The sequence below is a fragment of the Cnephaeus nilssonii genome (genome assembly GCF_951640355.1).
Source record: "Cnephaeus nilssonii genome assembly, chromosome: 17".
Classification (NCBI taxonomy): domain Eukaryota; kingdom Metazoa; phylum Chordata; class Mammalia; order Chiroptera; family Vespertilionidae; genus Cnephaeus; species Cnephaeus nilssonii.
In genome coordinates, this window is record NC_137088.1 from 32,938,825 (window position 1) to 32,964,046 (window position 25,222).

At 42.7% G+C, this 25,222-nt stretch overlaps 3 protein-coding genes across 7 annotated transcripts in view; all 3 read left to right on the forward strand.

Annotated features, from left to right (window-relative positions):
• LOC307113227 (uncharacterized protein) overlaps positions 1-6,602 on the forward strand; it is a 49,823-nt gene extending 43,221 nt beyond the window's left edge. For 3 of the 4 annotated variants that reach the window (XM_079794695.1, XM_079794696.1, XM_079794697.1), the window contains 2 exons: positions 2,988-3,094; positions 5,341-5,529. In XM_079794695.1, the coding sequence (XP_079650821.1) occupies positions 2,988-3,094; positions 5,341-5,492 (259 nt within the window). In that variant the 3' untranslated portion in view covers positions 5,493-5,529. Of the gene's footprint in view, positions 1-2,987; positions 3,095-5,340; positions 5,530-5,713 lie in introns of those variants that run through there. The other variant, XM_079794698.1, reaches the window with a different exon arrangement.
• Positions 6,603-10,730: 4,128 nt separating this feature from the next.
• On the forward strand, positions 10,731-17,632 carry RNF7 (ring finger protein 7). Of its 2 annotated transcripts, none has more exons than XM_079794814.1 (3): positions 10,731-11,021; positions 14,771-14,818; positions 16,641-17,632. In XM_079794814.1, exons 1-3 carry the CDS (start codon positions 10,854-10,856, stop codon positions 16,695-16,697), a joined length of 273 nt encoding a protein of 90 aa, XP_079650940.1. In that variant the 5' UTR covers positions 10,731-10,853; the 3' UTR covers positions 16,698-17,632. The 2 variants fall into 2 exon arrangements, with proteins under 2 accessions (XP_079650940.1, XP_079650939.1); XM_079794813.1 differs by having other exon boundaries at positions 10,743-11,028; positions 16,641-17,619.
• A 174-nt stretch (positions 17,633-17,806) lies between these two features.
• The window catches only part of GRK7 (G protein-coupled receptor kinase 7), a 47,737-nt gene continuing 40,321 nt past the window's right edge, over positions 17,807-25,222 (forward strand). Inside the window, exon 1 of the mRNA XM_079794812.1 lies at positions 17,807-18,981. The gene's annotated coding sequence lies outside the window, so the exon portion shown is untranslated. The remainder of the gene's footprint in view (positions 18,982-25,222) is intronic.

Consider the following 25,222-nt stretch of genomic DNA (forward strand, 5'->3'; position numbering starts at 1 on the left):
CCGTCTGAGCATGGGGCCTGTGCAGCTAACTGCCGGCTCCGTGTGCCGGGGAATGGAAACGCGTCTAATGGGCACCAGCGCTGGCAGTCCCTTCCCCATGTCCTTTTTTTTTTTTTTTAATATATTTTATTGATTTTTTACAGAGAGGAAGGGAAAGGGATAGAGAGTTAGAAACATCAATCAGTTGCCTCCTGCACACCTCCTACTGGGGATGTGCCCACAACCAAGGTACATGCCCTTGACCGGAATCGAACCTGAGACCCTTGAGTCCGCAGGCCGACGTTCTATCCACTGAGCCAAACCGGTTAGGGATCCCATGTCCTTTTAATTCTGACACTGAACACTTAAATCTTTTTGTTCTCATTTTGAAAGCATAATCATTGAGGAACACCGGAGATTAAAACACTTTCTTGGTATATTTGAATCATACTTCACGGTTCTTCTCGAGCAGACTGCCTGGTTCACGCTCTCGCTCCACGCTTTCCTAGCAGTATAGTCTTAGGCACCTTACGTAGCTTCTCTGTATCTGTTTCCTTGTTTGTAAAAATGGGGATAATAATAGTGCCTGACTCCAGAGGTTGTTTCAGGGTTAAATGGGATTGTGTATGTAGGGTGCCAAATGCAGGGCCTTGGGCGCCAGCTAGCACCTTAATACAAACTGGGAAAAAGGGCCCCTCTGGGCAGAGGAATTAAAGAGGCACCACCTCTGGCCAGTGAGTCGGAGGAAGTTGCCCCTTCCAGATCTGTGTTTCAGGGCCCAGGACCTGGATTTCAGCCGCACCCACACCCTCGGAAGGCCCTTTGTGCCAGGCACAGGCTTCGGCATATGGGTGGCCATGGTCACATCTGATGCAGAGTGAATGCTCTGTAAAACCATAGCTGACGGGAGGCTGTGTGAGTCGTGGCTAAGCCCAGGGCCTCTGATCTCAGACCTAGGTGCAGCACTGTGGAGTTGTCAAGTTTGTCTTCAACCCTCTCCACCCTCCTTCTGTGCATCCCTGCTTCCTCCTGGAAGCAAGCCTGTTCTCACCCAGCTTGAAGGAAGCAATTGGACACAATCAGGCCATTCAGGAACCCAGAGTTGGTCAAGTCCTGATTAGACAGACTGTATCCTTGGGAGCAAGGCCTTCAAGAGGGAGAGTCTGGCGGGATCACTCAGCCCTGACCTTGAATTCTGCCTGCGGAATCAGCAGGAAGTGTGTACAGGGAGCGAAAGGATGGCCTTGTACTCACTTATTGACCCTAACCGAAATTTCCTATCCCCACACACGGTAAGAACTCAAAATTGTTTTAGTCACAGTTTCTTTCCAGAGTAGGGGCCATGTGTGAAATTCCTTGTTATCCCTGCAATGTCTGGCACATAAGAATGTGCATGTAGTAAGTATGCACTCGTTATAATAGCATTCTTGCTGTTGCATTTTGCAAGATGCTCTCATAGGAACTGCTGCATTCTGTTTTCACCACAACCTTGTGACACAGGCAGAACAGCCCTTTTCAGGCCAGTTTTAGAGATGAGCCAAGTGAGGCCCCAGAGGCACATGGCCTGCTCATGATCACATGATTGACAAAAGATAGAAGCTGCCTAGGAACCCAGGCCTTCACCCAGATTCCATGTCCACCCACGATGCCAGAAATTCCCAAAGACAAGTCGGCTCAATAATCCTCAATGAAATTCGAAAAATAAAGACAGGTAGAATGTTCATTTTTCGTGAAGCTAAACTTACTTGATTTTAAAAAGCTATCCTTTAGCCCTAACCGGTTTGGCTCAGTGGATAGAGCGTCGGCCTGCAGACTCAAGGGTCCCAGGTTCGATTCTGGTCAAGGGCATGTACCTTGGTTGCAGGCACATCCCCAGTAGGGGGTGTGCAGGAGGCAGCTGATTGATGTTTCTCTCTCATCAATGTTTCTAACTCTCTCTCCCTCTCCCTTCCTCTCTGTAAAAAATCAATAAAATATATTTTTTTAAAAAAAAAAAAGCAGCTATCCTTTAGCCCTAACTGGTTTGGCTCAGTGGAGAGCGTTGGCCTGCAGACTCAAGGGTCCCAGGTTCGATTCCGGTCAAGGGCATGTACCTTGGTTACATACCCAGTAGGGAGTGTGCAGGAGGCAGCTGATCGATGTTTCTCTCTCATCGATGTTTCTAACTCTCTATCCCTCTCCCTTCCTCTCTGTAAAAAATCAATAAAATATATTAAAAAAAATAAAACAAAAAAAACAACTATCCTTTAGCCCAGCCGGTGTGGCCCAGAGGATTGAATGTCGACCCATGCACCAAGAGATCACTGCTTTGATTCCCAGTCAGGGCACATACCCGGGTTGCAGGCTCCATCCCCAGTAGGGGGCGTGCAAGAGGCAACTGATCTATGTTTCTATCTCTTCCTTCCCCTCTCTTTTAAATCAATAAAAGCATGTGTGTGTTTTTTTAAACTATCCTTTATTTCAAGATGATGGCCTTCCTAATCTCATGTAAAAATATTTGTTCTTTTATAGTGTTGCTAGGTAAGAGTTGTAATTTATTTGACATACTAAAATTTGCCAAACTGATCTTTGTCAGTCCTCCCAAGTTTTTTTTGTTTTGTTTTGTTTGTTTTTTAATATTTTACTCTGTGTAAAATCTATAAGACTGGGAAGCCCTGGCAATACTATACCATATCTTTTAAATAAATAAATGAATGAATGAATGAATAAATAAATAAATAAATGGAAGACTTAAGGCAACCAAAAATCCTTATCCTACCAACTTACTTAGAATAGACATCCAAACTAGAGATTCAGGATGTCTCTAGTTTCAAACTGGGTCAGTGCATTATCATTGGAAGCGGGGCGGGGGTGGGGTGGGGGAGGGGGCCGGGAGAAGGAGGAGGGTGGTGGTGGAGGGTGAAGAGGACCTAAAAAGAAAGATCATACTCCAAAATAACCGGAGTGAGTTTCTCTGAATAACCATGCTTGGAGCAACGCCATTTTGTTTTGTCATTTTCTTTGATCAGCCTGATCCGATACTCTGCCCACTTAAAGGAACTTGACCTTGGAAACAATGTCCTGGGAGAAAGGGCTGCTGCTGACATACTTGAAGCACTGAGAGCCAGAAAGACAGGTAGAGTGTTTTCAGTCTGTGTCCCTTCTACCTGCCCACATCCACTCATTCCGAACTGCCGTGCTCTTCACGCCAGCGGGGTGTCCTCAATTCAACTCACTTCTGACGCTATCGACCTGCAGACAGCATCAGGTTCCACGTGCTCAGGGCTCTGTCCCCCAAGACTGCCCTCCTCTTCAGAAGCCAGTTGCAAGGCCAGGTTGTCACCTGTGCTTCTGATGGACTGGTTATCAATCAGGGGTTCCCATGACTGCTCATTGGGTTTAGTTAATTTGCTAGAGCCCCCCACAGGACTCAGGAAACCCAGTTTACTCACTGGATTTCCAGTTTATTACAAAAGATATTAAAGGATACAAATCAACGAACAACAGTACCTCGGGTGAGACTCCAAACAGAGGAGCTCTCTCCTTGTGGAGCTGGGCCTGGGTGCTGGCATGTGGAAGCATCCTGGTTCCCATCCTAGAAGCTCTCTGAACTCTCTCCTTTTGGGTCCTCATGGAGGCTTTACAACAGAGATATGATTGATTAAATCACTGGCCATTGGTGATTGGTTCACCCTCTATCAGGGGGTGGGACTGAAAGTTCCAACCCTCCGTTCCTGGTTGGTTCCTTTGGCAACCAAGAGCCATTCTTAAAGGGGCTTTCCAAAAGTCACCTCATTAATATAAACTCAGTTGTGGCTGAAAGGGGCTTGCTCTGTATAACAAGACGCCATCTCACCTTTGTGGCTCTGAAAGCAGGCTTTAGGAACTGGGACAAGGGACCAAGGATCATAACAAAAGCTGTCCTCACTTCTCTTATTACTCAGGAAATTCCAAGGGCTTGGGGAGCTGTGAGCTCCCAACCATGAACTAAGGCCAAATATATATGAGAAATGTATTTTGGTCATCTTATAAATCATGATATCACAGGCCTTTATATGAAATCAGTGAGAACTCCTGGTTTCAAGTGATAACAAAACCAACTCAAAGTGATTTAAGTACAAAAGGAAATTTGTTGAGCCTGGCCAGTGTGACTCAGTGGTTGAGCGTTGTCTTATGAACCAGGGGGTCTTGGTTCGATTCCTGGTCCAGGCACATGCCTGGGTTGCAGGCTCGATCCCCAGTGGGGGGCATGCAGGAGGCAGCCGATCAATGATTCTCTCACATCATTGCTGTTTCTATCTCTCTCCCTCTTCCTTTCTCTCTAAAATCATTTTTAAAAAATGTATTTTTTTAAAACAGGAAATTTGTTGACTCATAACTAAAAGTCCAAGGGGTGTTTCTAGCTATAGGTCCAGCTGGATTCAGGGCTTCAAATAATGCTACCTACCTCTATCTCCTAGAAGACTTGCATCTGTGTTGACTTTATTCCCAGAAAAATTCTTCCCACACAGTGACAAGTTGGGTAGCATTAGCCAGAAGTTTACATTCTGCTAGTTTAAACTCAAGGAAGAGCCTTTCTCCTGATTTCATTAGGCCATAATGAGTCACATGCACCCCTGTTACCAATCACTGGGCAGGGGGAAGAAATACACGAAGTGGCCAGCTCTGAGTTATGTGCTCACCCCTGGAGGGCAAGGGAGTGGAACCCCAAAGAAAACTCCAAGAAAGAAGCTAAAATGGAAGCTGGACAAGCAAAAACAAGCGAGATCCACTAAAAATAAAGAGCTGATGAACACCAGGATCAGAATTTTGCTTCAGATGATTAAACTGGAAGTAGAGTCCAGGATGGATTTGACGTTGGGAAATCTGGGGTTAGGAAGTCCAGTTAGAAGGCTACCACAACCATCAGGCAAAATACATAGACAGTGGGAAAAGAAAAGAGAGGACTAGTGGGAGTTATTACAGAAATAAATTGTCACGGGTCACTCACATCAAGAAGATATAGGGAAAGGGTATTAAGTGTGATGAAAGTTTCCAGTTAATAAGAATGAGGGAGCCCTGGCTGGTGTGGCTCAGTTGGTTGAGTGTTATCCCATGCATCGAAAGATCACTGGTTTGATTCCCGATCAGGGCACATTCCCCAGTTGCTCGATCCCCAGTGAGGGTACACAGGAGGCAGCTGATCTATGTCTCTCTCTCTCTCTCTCTCTCTCTCTCTCTCTCTCTCTCTCTCTCTCTTCTTTCTCTCTAAAATAATAAAAACATATTATTAAAAAAAATAATGTGGGAGAATGGCCCTTTCAGAAGCCTGTGACTCAGTCCATCAAATGGAGAGTTGTGAGATATCCTATCCATTTACTATTATGTTCTTCCCCCTCTCAGGTAAACTCTCAGTCTTAAAAGTTACAGTCACCCCTCAGATCTCTTCGGACACCTTCAGATCTATTTGGAAAAGCTGCAATAAATCTAATGTTACCCGTAAAAGGAAGAAAAAGGTATGCTCTTGGATGTTTGTGGATGTTTGTTCCGGTTAGTTACAGCCACCAGGGGGCGCTGTATAGACCCTGCACACTCAACTGGGATAGACTATTACAGCAGATTTTGCACTTGATAATATGGTGAGAATTTTGGTTGTAAGTTAACAGTCCTCTAAGCCATCATTCCATTCTAATGAATGGTGATTGCACCAAAAAAAAAAAAACAACACTTCTTTTTTTTTTTTTTAATTTATGATTTCTTGTTCATTCTTTTACAGGTTAAACACTGAATATGGATACCATGTTTCCTTATGGATGCTATTTCCATGACCAGTGAGACACACATATAAAGATATTGCTTGTTATATGATAATATTTTTCACTATAACCAAGCCTCTTTCAAGTTCTAAAGTTTGATAAGACTGTTGTAGGAAAGTTCAAAGTAGTTTTAATGCTATCATGCTTGTCATTTTCTAAAATTTGGGTTTCACAAGTAAGCCTTAGTAAAAAAAAAAAAAAAAAAAAAAAGGTGGGATTCTTCTCTAGGGCTTTTTCTCTTGTGCATGTGAAATTTATAATTTGAAGAAAGTCGTGATTTTTATCTCAGAAAGAATCTTCTTTCATGAATATATCTGTAGTTGGGAACAATAGGAATGTTTGGAGATAATAACCACTTTCTAAAAGATAATATCCCCCAAACAGGGATCTTACACAAATGAGGAAACGTCTAGTCACTTTACCCCCAATTCAGATCTCAGACGGCTCCAGGGGAAATGGTAGAGGTATGGTTGATCAATGCGTGGATGGTAAATTAGATTAAGTTGAATTTTATATGATGTGATAATGTGGTACAGGAATGAAAAGCACAGACCTCGGAATTAAAAAAAAATTAGCATTCTCTGTGGAAACCTGTTACTTTTAACATATGACCTTGGGCAAGTCAGTTAACCTCGTGCCTCACTTTCCCCTAATGTAAGATACAAATAAGAATGCTAGCTTTCTCATTTGGTAAGCTTGAGTGAGATGGCACATGCCAGCATTTGAGGACAATGCCTGTTTCATAGCGCACGCTCAAAAATAAACCAGTGGCTGTTATTAGTGTTGATGTCAGAATTGAGTGACCACAGGCATTTCACTTTGAACAGCTACACAAGAAAAACAGAATGTACCAAACTGACTTAAAATAAATATACATGTTTATTGAAAAAAAAGAAGACTTAAGACCTCTTTATTTTGAACTAGAAAAAAAAACACACTATCATTTTTCCATGTACGAATCTAGTAAGTGCTGGCAAGTTCATGGAACCAAACTAATGTGGAGGTGTGATTGGGCATAATAAATTATGTCCACCTTGAGGATCTTAGCATCTAGCGAGGAAGACAAGACCTCATGCATTACAAGTAAACAACAATAGAGCACCAGAGCTGAAATAATATAACAAACCTTTCCCATTTATATATCCAGTGTGTGAAGCCTTCTGAGAACTTATTCCTGCTTTAAAAAACAACCTCTTTTGAAATTTGCCACTAACATCCATGGTTGGGAGTGTAAAGTCTATGTTCCTCCTTAAAGATCTTTTGGCAATGTCTATCAAGATGAAAAATATACAGCTTCTGACCCAGGCATTCTATTTCTAGAAATTTGTTTTACAGATATACTCTTACACATGTGCAAGGAAATATATGCAGCACTGTTTATTATACATTAGAAACAATTAAATGTGTCTCAAAGGGTTCTCAGGGCAATAAATCACAGGAAAAGCATGTGGTGGAATGCTACATAGCCATTAAAATGAATAATGTGGCTATATATAAGTGTTTATGTGGACAAATGTCATAGTAGTACTATTAAATAAAAAAAAAAAGCAGGCTACAGAGTAGTATATGTGAAAAATTCATATCGAAAACTAATCGAGCCCTAGCCGGTTTGGCTCAGTGGGTAGAGTGTCGGCCTGCAGACTGAAGGGTCCCAAGTTCGATTCCGGTCCAGGGCATATGCCTGGGTTGCGGGCTGGATCCCCAGTAGGGGGTGTGCAGGAGGCAATCATTCAGTGATTCTCTTCATCATTGATGTTTCTACCTCTCCCTTCCTCTCTGAAATCAAAAAATATATATATATTTTAAAACACACAGAAAAACTAATTGAGCCTGAACGGTGTGGCTCAGTGTTTGAGCGTCAACCCATGAGCCAGGAAGTCATTTTTTGATTCCAGGTCAGGGCACATGCCTGGGTTGCAAGCTCGATCCCCAGTGCAGGAAGCAGCTGATCAATGATTCTCTCTCATCATTGATGTTTCTACCTCTCTTCTCCTTCTCCCTTCCTCTTTCTAATATCAATAAAAACATATAAATAATCAATTAAAAATCTTAAAGCAACAACATTAATTGATGTGATATGAGTCAGCAAATTGTTGAACATTCATACAATAGAATAGTATTCAACCTTAAAAAGGAAGGAAATTCACATATGCTACATGAATAAACCTTGAGAACATTATGTTAAGTGAAACAAGCCCATTACTAAAAGGCAAGTACTGTATGATTCCACTTATATGAGATACCTAGAGTAGCCAGACTCAGAAACAGAATGTAGAATGGTGGTTGTCAAGGGGAGGAGGGGGACATGGAGAGTTGTTTAATGGGTGTAGAGTTTCAGTTTTAGAAGATGAAAAAGTTCTGGAGATTGGTTGCATAATAATGTGAGTATACTTAATACTACTGAACTGTGTACTTAAACATGGTTAGGATAGCCAACTTTATGTTTTGTGTATTTTACCACAATTTTAAAATTTTTAAGTAAATTCATGTATTATGTGTCTGCTTGTACATATATAGGAATTTCTGGACAGTCTATCAACAGTACTTGCTTTTTTTCCATTGCATACTCATTTTATTATTTTAATATTTTTACCATTTTTGAGCTGTAAGTTAAAAAAAAAAAACTTTAAATTGCTTGATAGACATCAGAAACAGCACTTTTTGGTTGCTGTGACCTGGTGCCAAAAGAATGGAAGCAACACAGTTTTGTATGATTCCTGGGGAGCATAAATAAATGGTGGCAAAGAGTGGTCAGTGAGGACACAAAGTTTCTTTTTAAGTGCAAATGGCAATCCAGACAGAGCAGGTAGGGGAAGTTCTGTCCAATTTTAGAGACATTTTAGTTAAAATGTGAAGAAGAAAAAAAAGTCCAGTTGTGTTTAGATGACTGAGCAAACCAGTCTGACAAGGGTCTCAGGGAGGAGTGCTTGGGGATGGCACTAAAAAAGCATATTGGGGCCATATTGTAGCCGGGTTTAAATGACCATCGGTACCTTCGGATTTTGTTCTGAGGACAATTCAGAGCCGTGGAACATTTTGAGCTGGAGAGTGTTCGGTGGGAAAGGGATATAGGAAATTAGGCGCACGTTAGATTGAATGCCAGTCGGACGGGGGAGGAGAGCCGGAAGGAAGCCAGGACACAATCATCCAGAGACAGGGTGCTGAGTTCCATACTCAGCATAGGCACGTACATTTCTTGTCCTTCACCATCCTCCCATCCTCATTCCTTCGTCTGAGTTTGGCTCCTTTTCTCTTTCAAACTGCACTCTATCCTCATCTGGTTCCAGCCTTCTTTTTTAAAATTTTTTTATTAGTTATCTAGCATTTATAGCCATCTCTAGTCAGATGTGTGGTCACTTAATATGAACAGAACATGTACTGTGGTTCATCTGAGTTTGTCTACAGGGGTTCTTGTCTGGCTCGTAGAGTTAGTGTGGTCAGACTCGTGTCTGCCGCCACTACTGCGCTGCTCCAGCTGACAGCCCCGGGGGTTTGCTTTCTTCACTCATTTCCTGGCCTCCTCAAACCTCACTGCCTCCAGGAGGCTTTCCCTGATTGCATCAGTCCTCGGGAACACTCTGCCCCTCGGGGCACTTAAGAGGCCACTCAATAAACAACACATTGGCATCTAGTCCAATGTGACCCTGTGTCCTTATTTATATTTTTTATGTATTGATGCATCCTTGTCTTCTCTGCCAGACTCCTTGAGCTTGGTTAGCCCCCACTCGGTCACAAGGCCTGGCATCAGGAGCCGAGGGGATGAGAGAGCTCCAACAAGAGGTAGAAGGCTCTGAATCCCAACCCTGGCACAGCAGGTGTCCACCATCAGATGGTGGTGGGAATCAGGTATCTCCGTAGGCTCTCTGTGGCTCAGCTTCTCTTATCTTTTAAACGGAGATGTTGTCTGCTTTGCACGGAAAACGTAATTATATGACCCTGGGCTAGCAAATAGACTACTGACTTCAAAACTGTCACCATTACTTGGACCTCATTCCTCCTACATATAAAAGGAGGAGGTTAAGCTAAATTAAAGGTTTTCCAAGAGTGGCCCCCAGGGTTCCTGGGAACCTTTCAGAGGTCAAGACTATTTGCATAACAATACTCAGAGCTATTTCTCTCTTCTCTCTCACTCTCTATGAGTGCCCAGTGTTTTCCTGAAGCTACATGATATGCGATGAGCTCATTGCTCTTAAGATAATTTGTAATGAGTTTATTATTGTTATTTTTAAATGAATTAATACATTGCCCTGGTCGATGTGGCTCCGTTGGTTGGAGCATCCATCATCCTGTACACCAGAAGGTGGTGAGTTTGATTCCTGGTCGGAGCACATACCCAGGTTGTGGGTTCCACCCCTGGTCAGGGTGTGTGCGGGAGACAACCAATCTATGTTTCTCTCTCTCTCTCTCCCCCTTCCTCTCTCTAAAGTCCATACATATATATATACACAAATATTCTTAAAATGTTTTTCTCAGTTTTAATTTCTTAACAAATATATATTCTCCACAATCAAAAGCCTCTTGAGGTCCTAGTAATTTTTGAGTGTAAAAGGCTCCTGAGACAAAAATGGAAGCTCATGAAGGTCATTCAGTCACCCTACAAATAATTGGGGCTTCGGTGGCCAGGCGTGTTTTAGGTCCGGAGGACAAGATGCTGACAAAGACGCGGTCCCTGCCCTTAGGGAGTTTACCTTTGGGAGGGGAAACAAACGGGTGTGTTAACACGGTAATTTCTGAAAGCCGTAGGTTTCACGAAGGCAGAAAGCAGGACACGTGTTTCCTGCACAATGTGCACCAGCCATCACGACAGCACACTCCCCAGCGCGGAGGCCAGGCTCCAACCGCCGCCGCCCCCCAGGCCCTCGGGCCTCCAGGCTGCCCCGCAAGCGAAGGGGCGGAGGGGCGGGGTCAACGGTGGCCGGGCGCTGGCGTAAGGTGACGTCACGGCCCGCGCCAGCCAATCGCGGGCGGCGCCTGTGGCCGGCTCCGCGGTGGCCGGCGGCCTGCGGGCGGCGCTGTGGTCTGTCGGGCGGCCCCGCGGAGCCGCCATAGCCGCCGGCCTTCCCCGACCCAACGTCTCCGCGCCGGCTCCGCGCCGCCGCCATGGCCGACGTGGAAGACGGCGAGGAGCCCTGCGCCCTGTCCTCGCACTCCGGGAGCGCCGGCTCCAAGTCGGGAGGCGACAAAATGTTCTCTCTCAAGAAGTGGAACGCGGTGGCCATGTGGAGCTGGGACGTGGAGTGCGATACGTGCGCCATCTGCAGGGTCCAGGTGATGGGTAAGCGCTGCACGCGAGGCCGGGGCCGCGCTACGGCCTCCGCGGGGCCGGCTCCGGCCGGGGGGGGCGGGGGGGGGACGCGCGGAGGCTCGGAGAGCCCGCTGCCCGGAGGGTCGGCGGCGGGGGGGCCGCCCGTGCTGTGGCCGCCGCCCGGGCCGTGGGGTCCCAGCGCCTGGGGCTGGGTCCTAGCGAGGGGAATGGGCAGCGAGTGGAGGGATGAAGATCATTTCGGGGAGCGATGGGAGTGACCACGGTCACACAACTGTGCGGTTTGTGGGGAGCTGGGAGGAACCGGCTCGGTTAGGGCGGCAGGCCCCAGCCCCGCCTCTGAAGGCGGCCCGCGGCGGGGTCGCGGCGAGGGCCTGGGGCCGCAGAGCACATCCCGGGTTCGGGTCACACACCCGGGCGATGCTCTGGTCCTCTTCCGCCGGAAACGACGCCCCCGGGCTGCCCCTGCGAGCTCGGCTAGCTGCGGGGAAGGATGCGGGGGCCCCGCCGTGGCGTTCGCGGGCTGCAGCGGCCCCGGCTGTTCAGTCCGGGTGGCTCGGGCCGGTCCCACGGCGCGCGCTCGGCTGCAGAGGGAGCCCAGGGTGGCTGGAGACTATTTCCGTTTTGTGGGAATTGAATAACGTGGAGCCCTGGACTTAGACACACAAAACTTAATCTTCTAGCCGGCCAGCCCTTCCTGTCGTAGGATGCCATTTCCTGGAAAAGCCTGCCCTGCTCCGAGGCAGGCCTTTGCGGATGGAGCGCCCGCTTTTACACATAAGTTGGACTTCTTCCTGTGGTACTGTGAATTTTAAAATATCGGGCCGAGTGAAGCCTCTCATAACAGCCTCGCCCCGTGTTGCTGTATCTGGTTTCTGGTTTAAGGTCTCAGGCCACCTTGAAAAAGAGGTGCTGTTTAAAGGCAAGTGACATGTTTAACTAGAGCCTTTAGAACTACGCCCAGAGCTTACGTGCTGTTGCTTGAGGGTAGGTGAAGAAAACCGAGGTTTCTGTCATTTTAAAACTTTGTGCCTTGCCCTGAAAAATGAGAGAATTGGAGACAATAACTTAAAAGAGAAATTGCTCTCCCTTCTTGCGAGATGAAAACTTCTAGCGGAATCAAGAGATTTATCAGTTTACACTCTCTTTAGTATGCCCTCTAGTCTTTTATGCGTGAGGACTTGTTTCGAAGAGGATTTGCAGCAGTGGGATACAAATATTTTTTTATGTTTTACGTTCGAAAGAGCTTGATTTCAGACGTGATCCACTTATTTTGCCTATTTAGGTTTGAAAGTACCTAGTTTATTGGCCTGCAGCACAGTCCCCTTACTACATAACTTATGCCTTACTTAAGAACTAGAATCATATTTTCCACTTTGGGTGGCATTTTAAACTTACATAGGTGACTTCATTTTTTGTTCCTTAGTAAGATAGGCTTTGCTGAAAATTTTGTCACCTAAATTTTCTTTCGTTTAAAAAGAAGAATGTTCCTAAAAAGGCATTTTATCCTTCTCCCTAAAGAAAAAAAAATTTCAACTAGGAAGTGGAAATATGGAATTAAAGTACTGGTTGATATCTTGCAACAAATAAACTGTACTTGGGATATTTAAAGTAAGTCGAAGTATGGGCTGTAAATGGTTCCCCTTCTCGTTGACTTTCTAATTATAGCAAGTATTCTGCTACTGTGGATTAACTTTGCAGATTACAACCGCTATACTTTGAGTTCAGGGAAGTGTTCTGGACTAGACCTTTGTATTTTGTTTATGAGGTGTTAAAATCCACTTAGAGGTCAGCTGACAGCAGGAGGAAGTTTGTTTTTCAGACTTCCCAGTCCTTACCCTAGCATCATTCTAAAAGGTGTTAGTGTTATTGTACTGCTTAGAAATGTGCTGTTTCAGATATTAGGAACGTCATCAAAAGAAACTTTTTTAAATCTGAAACTGTGGGAATTTTTATCTACTTAGGTCAGTTTTTGATGATCTAAATCAAAACTATAAGCGTAATTCAGCGATTTCTAGATCCTACAAAAAGAGCCCACTTAATCCTATTTCCTTAATATTTGGAATTCATCTCATACACAACTGACTTATTATGACTTCTTGATCCAAGATTTGCCTGTCAAGCTATTCGGATGTGGTTAACTCTGTTTCCACTCTCCTCCCTTCCTTCTGAAAGGAGCAAGAGCTGCTGAGGAAGAGAGGAATACTTTTGCTTGTACTGCCAAGTTATAGAGCCAGAGTAACCTAACCCTTCATGGCTCTATGGTAACTTGGACATTTGACACAACCTTTTGGGGCCTTCTTTTCCTCATTTGTGAAGGAGGCAGCTGGGATCACAAACTCTAATTCTGTGATTGCACAGAGCCTCATCTTCACTGTTACATCAGGATCCTTAAGATACTTAGTTGTTTGCCTGTCTGTCTCCCTATTTGCTGTGAAGACCAGGAATCCAGACTTAGTCATTTTGGTGTCCCCTGTGCATATAACTCCTTGCACAGAGTAGATACTTAGTAATTGCGGAGTTGAAGAAAGTCTTAGGAGGCAATGTTGTTTTTAGTCCACAGGGAAGAGGCCAGGGTGGTGTGTTTTTTTAGGGTAAAAACATGCAGAGAGAAGCAAACAAGTGCCTGTGTATAATCCAGTGTAAGAAGAACAGGCTTCGGCTCCACCGTGTGTCTATTTTTACTGAATTATTTTTCTCCAGTTAAAACTTTTTTTTCTGTTGGTTTGAACTTCCTTTACCCAACTTTGACTCCTCTTCCAGCTAGTGAATGAATCCATTTAATTAGTCCCTAAAATAATCTATTTTACCTCCTTCACCAAACATATATATTTTCTGTGTTACCTCCTTCATCAAGCAACCTAGTATACTTTAGCTTCCCATTCCTGGTATTTACTCCCAAGTAATTTATTAAAATACTTTGCCATTGTTGGTTAAATGCTTTGGGCTCAGACTTAGTTTGTAAAGGAAGCATTTTCTTAGAAGAAGAAAAACTCCTAGTTTTTAGAAAGTATTTTTAATTAATTTTAATTTAATGTTTATATAGATTATATAATCACATAATTCAAAATTTTAAGACAGTATACAATGAAAATTCCTTCCCACTCAGTCCCCTCCAGGTAAGCTCTATTATTAGTTTCTTTATGTATTAGCAAATGCCAATATATATGCATGGCTCATTTATTTTTAAATTTTTATTTATTCAATTATAGTTCACAATCAGTATTATATTTTGTACAGCAGCATAGTGGTTAGATAACAATATACTTTCCAAAGTGTTCCCCCCCAATATTTCCAGTACCCACCTGGCACCATACATAGTTATTATAGTATTGGCCATTCCCTGTGCTGTAGTTTATATCCCCATGTGCATAGCTTATTTAAAAGGGTGTCTGGAAAATAAACTACCCCTAAGATTGAGCTATATGAGCATGCCCAGTGAGCTTATAATAACTTCTAATACAGTGGAGTATTCTCTAGTGGTTGCATCCACTGGCAGGACATCTTTTCATCAGAGCTTGTAAAAATAGAGGGTCAGTAACCCTGGGAAAATTGCTCCTGGTCAGAAGTAGATTAGTAGAGTGCCTTGTACTTTATTCCTGTTTAAACAGTTATGTTCAGATGAGAAATTAATAGTATGAGCCTTTAATCTCCATCTCTAACCCTTTGGGCTTTTATTTGACTTTGAAGTGTCTGGGTTTTAAAAATTGCATTCTGAGCATCAGAATGAGAATTGCTGTTTGTTTACTTTTAGATGCCTGTCTTAGATGTCAAGCTGAAAACAAACAAGAGGATTGTGTTGGTATGTTGTAATTTCATTCTCATGCTTTTTCAACTGAAGGTTTTCTCTCAGTGGGGATGTTTGAATTTGCTATTAAGATTGACTTTATCAATACACAAAAATAAACTGTAAAGCAGTGATCCATTATTAATATAAAATGTGTTGGTTCTCGAAGGGCCTTAATAGAATTCATCTGCAAGGTGTTTTTTTATTGCCTGTAATTAAGAAAAATTGGTTATATAAGTATTCCAGACATGGGCATAGTAATTATTTTGATAATCAAAAAAAATGAATTATCATCTTCTATTAAGAAAATTATATAAGAAGGAATTTGCCAAAGCATCATTAAAATTTTGAATATGTTATAGGTCAGTTTGGGTAGGGTTTCATTCTACTAAAGTATTTCAGTTTTCAATACTCTTAAGATGTAGTGTTTAACTTTTAACTGATAGAGAAAAATTGTAAGTCTTTTTTTGAAATATAGTACATATATATATATAGAAGTCTATTAAGTTTTCCTTATAGTCTGGGACTACAAAAGTTGTCTTGACTAAATGTTGTAAGCAGTTCAAAGGTTTGTATGTTCCAGTTCTTGAAATCATCACTTCTAGATTGCTTTATATAAGTGTTTAAACATTTTTCCTAGAATGAAAAGTTAACTTTGTACTTTGTGCTGGTGTGGTTTATAGGATATGTTTTTATTGATTTTTTTTAGAGAGGGAGGGAGGGAGGGACAAACGGAGGGAGAGAAAGAGAAACATCAATGTAAGAAAGAAATATCATTACCTCCCATACCAGGAATTGAACCTGAAACCTAAGTATGTGCCCTGACCAGGAATCGAACCCAAAACCTTTTGGTATACAGGACGATGCTTTCCACCAACTGAGCCCCCTGGCCAGGGCTATATATAGCTTCTTATTAATGACCTATGCTGTTTTGATCAAATCCTGTTTTTCCTTCTGAAACACTAGAATGATTATTGCTTTCTACCTTCTACAGCCTCTTTTCATAAGAAGTTTTTTTTTCTTTCCTTTTGTATTCCTGTGTCTTAATTGTTCTGTTATCGTATAGCTCAGATGGTCAAGCAAGGTACAGATGAAGCTCACATTTGAGATTGTAGTCCAGATTGTGGGTGATTTCCATTGGTTTAAAATTTTTCTTTCAAGCTGTTTGTTAAAAAACAGCAACACATTAATTTGGTAATTGTGAGGTATAGGCTATCTTTCTTTGATCACAAAGAGACCTCTCTTTCCAGCAAGCCACTTTGAAAATTTCATTGTCACATGAGGAATTGCACTGCTTATTGATGACAACACAATTACCAGCACTTGTAGGAAACAACTCAGCAGATGCACAGCTGATAATATTTAGAAGCATGTCATCTATTCATAATAGCCTACTTATGAACTTGAAAACATTTAACACTCATATCTTAATAAATAAAAATTGGGAGGATGTTTTTCAGTAAAATAAAGCCCAAAACATCTCCAAGGTCAGTGCATGACTGAGAACTCAGGTCTGGGATCTAAGGAAGACTCAAGTCCTTTAATCTCCTAACTTCTGGAGGACAGCTGTACACTATGGAGCTGTACAGAAACTGGGGCCACCACATCATTCACAGATTCTAGAGCTGTGGTGGGACGTCCCCTAAGCACAAACCTTACACATGTAAGTTTCTGTTTCTTTACAGGTAGAAAAAACCATTTTGACCAATTTATCTTTATTTGAGATTATGAACCATGATTATTATTCATAATATAAAATAAGCTATATATTTGAGCTCGGTCATTTAAATTGAAATGTCTAATGTCAAATAATCTTTTTTTTTTTTTTTCCTTTTAGTGGTCTGGGGAGAATGTAATCATTCCTTCCACAACTGCTGCATGTCCCTGTGGGTGAAACAGAACAATCGCTGCCCTCTCTGCCAGCAAGACTGGGTGGTCCAAAGAATCGGCAAGTGAGAGTGGTGAAAGGGCTTCTCAGTGCGTTTGTCCAGAGCCCTGGGGGATCGCCTTATCAAGTGCCCTACAACAGCCAGGATACTCCGGAGGACCAAGTCTTCAAATAGGAGGAGATGGATCTTTGGTCCTTGAGGACTCATCAAAGGCATTGGGTTAGCATTTTGTCAGTTTTATTTTCAGAAATTCTCTACAATTAAGAAGATAATTTATTAAAGATGGTCTTTCCTATCTCTGTGGTATGTGTCACACTGCTTAGAAGTGCCATAAAGGAGGAGAGAACTACAAATTGAATGACCTTTATAATTTACTTATTGATATCTAAGCGGCTGTGGAAGCAGTTCCATTCGGAAGAGAACTTTTGCATGCTTAAGATAGCTCAGTTAAAAAAGGGCAATGTTATAGTAACAAATAAAATGCAGTTTAAAACCCAACTCTTATCCTTAATTTGTTCCTGATATTTATTTTAGACAGGAAAGGGGGTGATTCATTAAATATTTATTTGATATGACAATTTTAAGTTTGGGCCAGAGAGCAGGGTAAATAAGATTTCATCTTTGGACATAGGGGATTTTGCTTGTCTTTTAGGTTATGGTCCTCTATCATTGACTCATCAAAAAAACCTAGATCTGTACACCTCACTGTTCAATCATTCAGTGGGAAAGAACAGGGGCATTTCCAAGTTTTAATCAGATTATGGTATAATTTAACTGTGTTTCAGATGGACTGTTAATAAGGGGGAAATGTTTACCACTATAGCATCGGATCAAAAAAAGTTTATTTTATTACACAGTGTTTTAATAAACAGCTTATTCTGTTTACTTCATTTAAATTGTTGTTATTGCAGTTTTATGCACAACCTTAAACTTGATATTAATAAACTGATTTGCCAAGTGAATGCTTTTGTTTCATTAGAAAAAAATATTTATATGCTCTCTCATCTGTATATATAAAAGCCTAAGCACCTGTTACAACTGGAACAACTGGTCAACCAGTCTCTATGACGCGCTCAATGCAGGAGCTGCCCCCTGGTGGTCAGTGCACTCCCACAGCCAACCTCCCGCAGTCCCTTCCCCCTGCCAGCTGGCCCGCCCGATAGGCTCTGATCAGGGGGGCTGGCTGGCCAACCTCCCGGGGTCCTTCCCCCGGCCAACCAGCCCCCAATAGGCCTCGATCACTGGCCAGGCCAAGGGACTCCACCCATGCATGAATTCATGCACTGGACCTCTAGTTGGTAATAAGAAAATTTTAAGTTTATTACCTAGAAATATAAAATTGTAAGAAAATAAAATCTTATCCCATTCATTCACATTTAGTGGAGGTTAATTTATAACAATTTATGAATCTTTACATGTAAGGAATATGCATACATAAGATATGGAAATCTGTATATATAAAAGCCTAAATGACCAACGACTGGTTGCTATGACGTGCACTGACCACCAGGGGCTAGACACTCAGCGCAGGAGCTGCCCCCTGGGGGTCAGTGCACTCCCCACAGCTAGAGCGCCACTCACTGACCCACTGGCGCGAGCCTCTCCTGCCTCTGCAGCAGCACTATGGAGTGGCGGCAGCGGTGGCAGGCACAGCGGGGTCGGGATGAGCAGGAGCGGTGTGGTGCCTGGCCTGGGCTTCGGTTCCTACCCGGCTTTCGGCCTCATCCCCGCAGGCTCCTTTGCCTGTGGGATCAGGCCAAAACCGGCAGTCTGACATCCCCCAAGGGGTCCCAGATTGCAAGAGGGCACAGGCCAAGCTGAGGGACCCCACCCATGCACAAATTCATGCACCAGGCCTCTAGTATAAATACGTTTGACTATTTGAATGTGTTTGTCATGGGCAATGAACTATTTTAGCAGCTTTTGGACCTTTTTAAAAAGTTGTACCTATAAAAAGTGAACCAAATATTTGGCTTTGAAGTAAAGAGAAATACTAAAAATGTTGAGTTATTTTAATGTGACAGTATGTAAGTAAATGAAATGAGGATGGTGGTAATAAATTGATTTTCCACAGCAAAACTGCCTGTCCGCCACCTAACAAAGCTTTGTTTCTATTCTACACCATCCTCTGAGGATAGAAAAGGAGGAGGGACTGGACAAAGCAGCACTGATCCTACCCGCCCTGGAATGGTATCAGCTCATCTGCATAGCCATCTGAAAGTTGCAGCCAAAAGAACAAGCTGTGACATCTAATTAGGAGATCCAACGCAGAAGCTAAGCATTGAACAGGTTTTCTTTCCTTGTGGTTAAACAGTGTTGAATTTTATTTTACCAGTGCAGTGGTCGGCAAACTCAGTCAACGGAGCCAAATATCAACAGTACAACAATTGAAATTTCTTTTGAGAGCCAATTTTTTTAAACTTAAACTTCTAACGCCACTTCTTCAAAATAGACTCGCCCAGGCCGTGGTATTTTGTGGAAGAGCCACACTCAAGGGGCCAAAGAGCGGTATGTGGCTCGTGAGCCGCAGTTTGCCGACCATGGTACTAGTGTATTGGGAACATTTGTCATCTTTAGCTATTTAATTTCCCACCTATGCAAGTTGCCTTCTATTACGGCTGGCATCTGTGTCAGTAAATTGACCCTATCAAACCCATTACTTCCTTTTTATAAAAAATGTCCCCTTTACTATCCTGAAGTGACATTAAAATGTATATAATAACTTAATTGTACATAGAATAGAAATAAGAGGAAAGTGGACTCCGAAAAAAGATGGCGACCGGCAGGAAGGTAGGGAGAGAGAGAGTGTGAGTGAGGAACCCATAGAGGAGAGTGTAGATGTGTGTGGTGTGTGTGTGTGTATGAGATAGGGTCAGTTAGATTCTGCAGGTCTTCCAAGGGGCTCCCGAACAGGGCAGCCCTAGACGGCGGAGCCCCGCGCACAAAGCGGACACTTCTCGGCGGCTGGTGCGGACGCAGAGACCACGCCATCTTGAGAAACAGAGCTGCCTGAGACTCAGATCCTGGCTTCTGACACAAACCAGGACCCTGCAGCCACCGGGGACAGAGAACTGCTATCACAGCTTCAGACAAACAAACAACAAGAATCCAGACTTCCCGGCAGATTTCCGTGAGTCAAAGAGCCTATCCCCCTCCTCGCAGGCGCTGATAGCGCCATAGTAACTGATAGACCTGCCCCTCCCCCAAGCTGCTGAGCGCCCACAGGTGCGCGGAAAGCGCCATAGTAACTGATAGACGCGCCCTTCGCCCTAGCTGCTCACAGGAGCGCTCACAGCGCGCACAGACAGCGCCATAGTAACTGATAGACCCGCCCCCGGCCCAAGCTGCCGAGCTTTGCGCAGGGACACGCTCCCTCTTAGGGAATTTGGCGCGCGCTCGCGCACGAGACAGAAGCAGCTCCCCGTCGGGGAAATCTGTCAGTGCGCACAGAGGGCTCCCCTTCGGGGAATTTGGGGGAATTTGGCTCGCGGGTCACAGCTCCCCCTTCGGAGATTCTTAAGAGCCTGCACAGAGGGGCTTCCCTTTGGGGAATTTGGCGCGCAGGACGGACTCCGCCCCCCTTCTGGGACTTTGGGAGAGTGCACTGAGCCGGCTCACCTTCAGGTTTTTAAGAAAGTGCGCTCTAGCCGGTTTGGCTCAGCAGAGAGAGCACACACAGGACGCAGCTCCACTTCAGGGAATTTGGCACGCCGGACACAGCTGCCTGGGATCCCTGACTCACAGCGCATTCACACTAAGAGCCAGCGACCCCAATTGTTGGTGCGTGCACACACAGGGACCCTGATTCTCAACGAGAAACCGCACAAGGCAACAGAGACTTTGACACTCTAGTCTTGGTGCAGACACAGGGAAACTCTGACTCCTGGCACATGCTAAGGATCTCATTCTCGGCACATACCAACAGTGTGGTGCAGACAGGGCCCCTGATTCTAAATGTGCACACGAGACCACACAGAACACTGGGGACACTGATCCTGGGCAAGTCTGGTTCCCACCAACCAAAGACAGCCACACGTCCTAGTGTCAGAGCACTTCAGTGAAACTAGGGTGGAGCGAAGTCCCCACAGCACACGGCCCAGGTCCACGCAAACAGAAGCTTGAGCTTTCTGGTAATAGCCAGAATGGGGAAACGAAATAACTCACAGAGGAAAGAAAATGTGGAGTCGCCAAGAAAGGAAATTAGTGAAAATGAAGCTTGCAACATGACCGAAAAGGAATTCAGAGTAATGGTCATGGAATTTATACATCGGATGGATGAGAAAATCAACAACTTATGCAAGAATCAGGAAGAAATGAAAAGTGATATAGCTACAATCAAAAACACCATGGAAAGTTTCAACAGTAGACTACAAGAAGCAGAGGACCGAATTAGTGAGTTAGAAGATCAGGTACAGAAACAAGCTCAAGCTGAACAGCAATTGGAGAAAAAAATTAAAAAGCAGGAGGAAAGCCTAAGGGAACTTCCGGACAACATGAAACGAAGTAACATGCGTATAATAGGGCTGCCAGAAGGACAAGAAGAGCAGCAGGGATTAGAAAATCTATTTGAAGAAATAATGACAGAAAACTTCCCGGATATGGGAAAGATAAAAGTTACGCAAGTAAAGAGAGTCCCAAGCAGGATCAACCCCAAAAGACCCACGCCAAGACATGTCATAATTTCAATGGCAAATATAAATGATAAAGAGAGAATCCTAAAGGCGGCAAGAGAGAGACAGAGAGTTACCTACAAAGGAACACCCATCAGATTGTCAAATGATTACTCATCAGAAACACAACAAGCTAGAAGTGAATGGAAGGAGGTATACAAAGTGTTGCAAAGCAAAGGACTGAATCCAAGAATACTATATCCAGCAAGACTATCAATCAAAATTGAAGGGGAAATCAGGAGCTTTGCAGACAAAAAAAGCCTCAGGGAGTTTATCACCACCAAACCAGCAATGCAAGAATTGCTAAAGGGAATACTGTAAAAAGAAGAAATAAACAGGTAAGAAGGAATACAGACACAAAAATAGATATGACTGCAAACAAATACCTTTCAGTAATAACTTTAAATGTAAACGGACTAAATGCTCCAATCAAAAGACATCGAGTAGCTGAATGGATAAAAAAACACGACCCATATATATGCTGTCTACAAGAGACCCACCTCAGAACAAGAGACTCACACAGATTGAAAGTGAAGGGATGGAAAAATATCTTTCAGGCAAATGGAAATGAAAAAAAAGCTGGGGTAGCAATACTTATATCTGACAAAATAGACCTCAAAGTAAATGCCATAACAAGAGATAAGGAAGGCCACTTCATAATACTAAAGGGAGAAATCCAACAAGAAGAAATAATTCTGGTAAACATATACGCTCCCAATATAGGAGCACCCAAATACATAAAAAAACTCCTGGAGGATATCAAGGGAGAGATTAATAGCAACACAATCATAGTAGGAGACTTTAATACCCCACTATCACCACTGGACAAATCCTCTAAACAAAAAATCAGCAAAGAAACAGCAATCCTAAATGACTCACTAGACCAGATGGAATTAATTGACATCTTCAGAACATTTCACCCCAAAGCCACAGAATATACATTCTTCTCAAGTGCACATGGGTCATTTTCAAAGATAGACCATATGCTGGGTCACAGGCAAAGTCTCTTCAAATTCAAGAAGATAGAAATTATATCAAGCATCTTCTCAGATCACAGTGGCATAAAACTGGAAATCAACTACAATAAATACAATCCAAAGAAATCAAACACATGGAGACTAAACAGCATGCTATTAAACAAGGACTGGGTCACAAGAGAGATCAAGGAAGAAATAAAAAACATCATGGCAACAAATGACAATGAAAACACAACAATCCAAAATCTATGGGACACAGCGAAAGCAGTCTTGAGAGGGAAGTTCATAGCTCTACAGGCCTATTGCAAAAAACAAGAAACAATGGTAATAAATTACTTAACCCTACAACTCAAAGAGCTAGAAAAAGAGCAGCAAGAAAAGCCCAGTGTAACCAGAAGGAAGGAAATAACAAAGATCAGAGCGGAGATAAATGACATAGAGACCAAAGAAACAATACATAAGATCAACAAAACCAAGAGCTGGTTCTTTGAAAGGATAAACAAGATTGATGGACCTCTAGCCAGGCTCACCAAGAAGCAAAGAGAGAGGACCCAAATAAACAAAATCAGAAATGAAAGAGGTGAAATAACATCAGACCCCGCTGAGATACAAAGGATTGTTACAAAATACTATGAACAACTCTATTCCAACAAACTGGACAACCTGGAGGAAATGGACATATTCCTAGAAAAATATAACCTTCCAAAAATCAATCAAGAAGAATCTAAACAGCTCAATAGGCCAATAACTATGGACGAAATTGAAGCAGTCATCAAAAAGCTTCCGACAAACAAAAGCCCGGGGCCTGATGGCTTCACAGGAGAGTTTTACCAAACATTCAAGGAAGAACTAAAACCTATCCTCCTCAGACTATTCCAAAAAATTCAAGTGGAAGGAACACTTCCAAGCTCCTTCTATGAAGCCAGCATCACCCTAATACCAAAACCAGATAAAGACAACACAATGAAAGAGAATTACAGACCAATATCCCTCATGAACATAGATGCCAAAATCCTCAACAAAATTCTAGCAAATCGGCTCCAGCAGTACATCAGAAAGATCATACACCATGACCAAGTAGGATTTATCCCAGGAATGCAAGGATGGTACAATATCCGCAAATCAATAAACGTGATACATCACATAAACAAATTGAAAGATAAAAATCACATAGTCATATCAATTGATGCAGAAAAAGCATTTGACAAAATCCAACACCCTTTCTTGATAAAAACTCTCAACAAGGTGGGAATAGATGGCTCATACCTCAACATAATAAAAGCTATATATGATAAACCCACAGCAAACATCATACTCAATGGACAAAAACTAAAAACATTTCCCCTAAGAACAGGAACAAGACAGGGATGCCCACTCTCACCACTCCTGTTTGACATAGTACTGGAAGTATTAGCCATTGCAATTAGACAAGAACAAGAAATAAAAGGCATCCAAATTGGAAAAGAACAAGTAAAGCTGTCTTTATTTGCAGACGACATGATATTGTACATAAAAAATCCGAAAGACTCCGTCAAAAAACTAATAGACTTAATAAATGAATTCGGCAATGTAGCAGGATACAAAATTAACGCCAAGAAATCTATGGCCTTTCTATACACCAATAGTGAACTTACAGACAGAGAGACTAAAAAGGCAATCCCATTTACCATCGCACCAAAAAAATTAAGATACCTAGGAATAAACTTAACTAAGGAGGTAAAAGACCTATACACGGAAAACTACAGGACACTGAAAAAAGAGATAGAGGAAGACGTAAACAGATGGAAGAACATACCATGTTCATGGATTGGTAGAATCAACATCATTAAAATGTCCATACTACCCAAAGCAATCTATAGATTCAATGCACTCCCCATTAAAATACCAACGGCATATTTCACAGACCTTGAAAGAACTCTCCAAAAATTCATCTGGAATAAAAAAAGACCCCGAATAGCCACAGCAATCCTGAGAAAGAAGAATAAAGTAGGAGGGATCTCAATACCAGATTTCAAGCTGTATTACAAAGCCACTGTTCTCAAAACAGCCTGGTACTGGCACAAGAACAGACATATAGATCAATGGAACAGAATAGAGAATCCAGATATTGACCCAAACCACTATGCTCAATTAATATTTGACAAAGGAGGCATGAACATACAATGGAATAAAGACAGTCTCTTCAATAAATGGTGTTGGGAAAATTGGACAGATACATGCAAAAAAATGAAGCTTGATCACCAACTTACGCCATACACAAAAATAAACTCAAAATGGATACAGGACTTAAACATAAGACGGGAAACCATAAAAATACTAGAGCAATCCACAGGCAGCAAAATGTCAGACATATGCCAAAAGAAATTCTTCACTGACACTGCCCCTAGGGCAATGGAAGCTAAAGAGAAAATTAACAAATGGGACTACATCAAAATAAAAAGCTTTTTCACAGCAAAAGAAACCATCAACAAAACAACAAGAAGGCCCACTGCATGGGAGAACATATTTGCAAATGGCATCACTGATAAAGGTTTAATCTCCAACATCTACAGGCAGCTTATACAACTTAATAAAAGGAAGATAAATGATCCAATAAAAAAATGGGCAACAGACCTAAATAGAATCTTTTCAAAAGAAGACAGAAGGAAGGCCAAGAGACACATGAAAATATGCTCAACGTCACTAATTATCCGAGAGATGCAAATCAAAACAACAATGCGGTACCATCTCACACCTGTCAGAATGGCTATCATCAACAAATCAACAAACGACAAGTGTTGGCGAGGATGCGGAGAAAAAGGAACCCTCGTGCACTGCTGGTGGGATTGCAGACTGGTGCAGCCACTGTGGAGAACAGTATGGAGTTTCCTCAAAAAACTGAAA

Coding starts and splice junctions, on each gene's coding strand:
- RNF7 (XM_079794813.1), top strand. CDS start 10,854: ATGGCCGACGTGGAAGACGGCGAGGAGCCCTGCGCCCTGTCCTCGCAC. Junction 11,029..14,770: donor CTGCAGGGTCCAGGTGATGG/GTAAGCGCTGCA, acceptor GTTTACTTTTAG/ATGCCTGTCTTAGATGTCAA. Junction 14,819..16,640: donor CAAACAAGAGGATTGTGTTG/GTATGTTGTAAT, acceptor TTTTCCTTTTAG/TGGTCTGGGGAGAATGTAAT.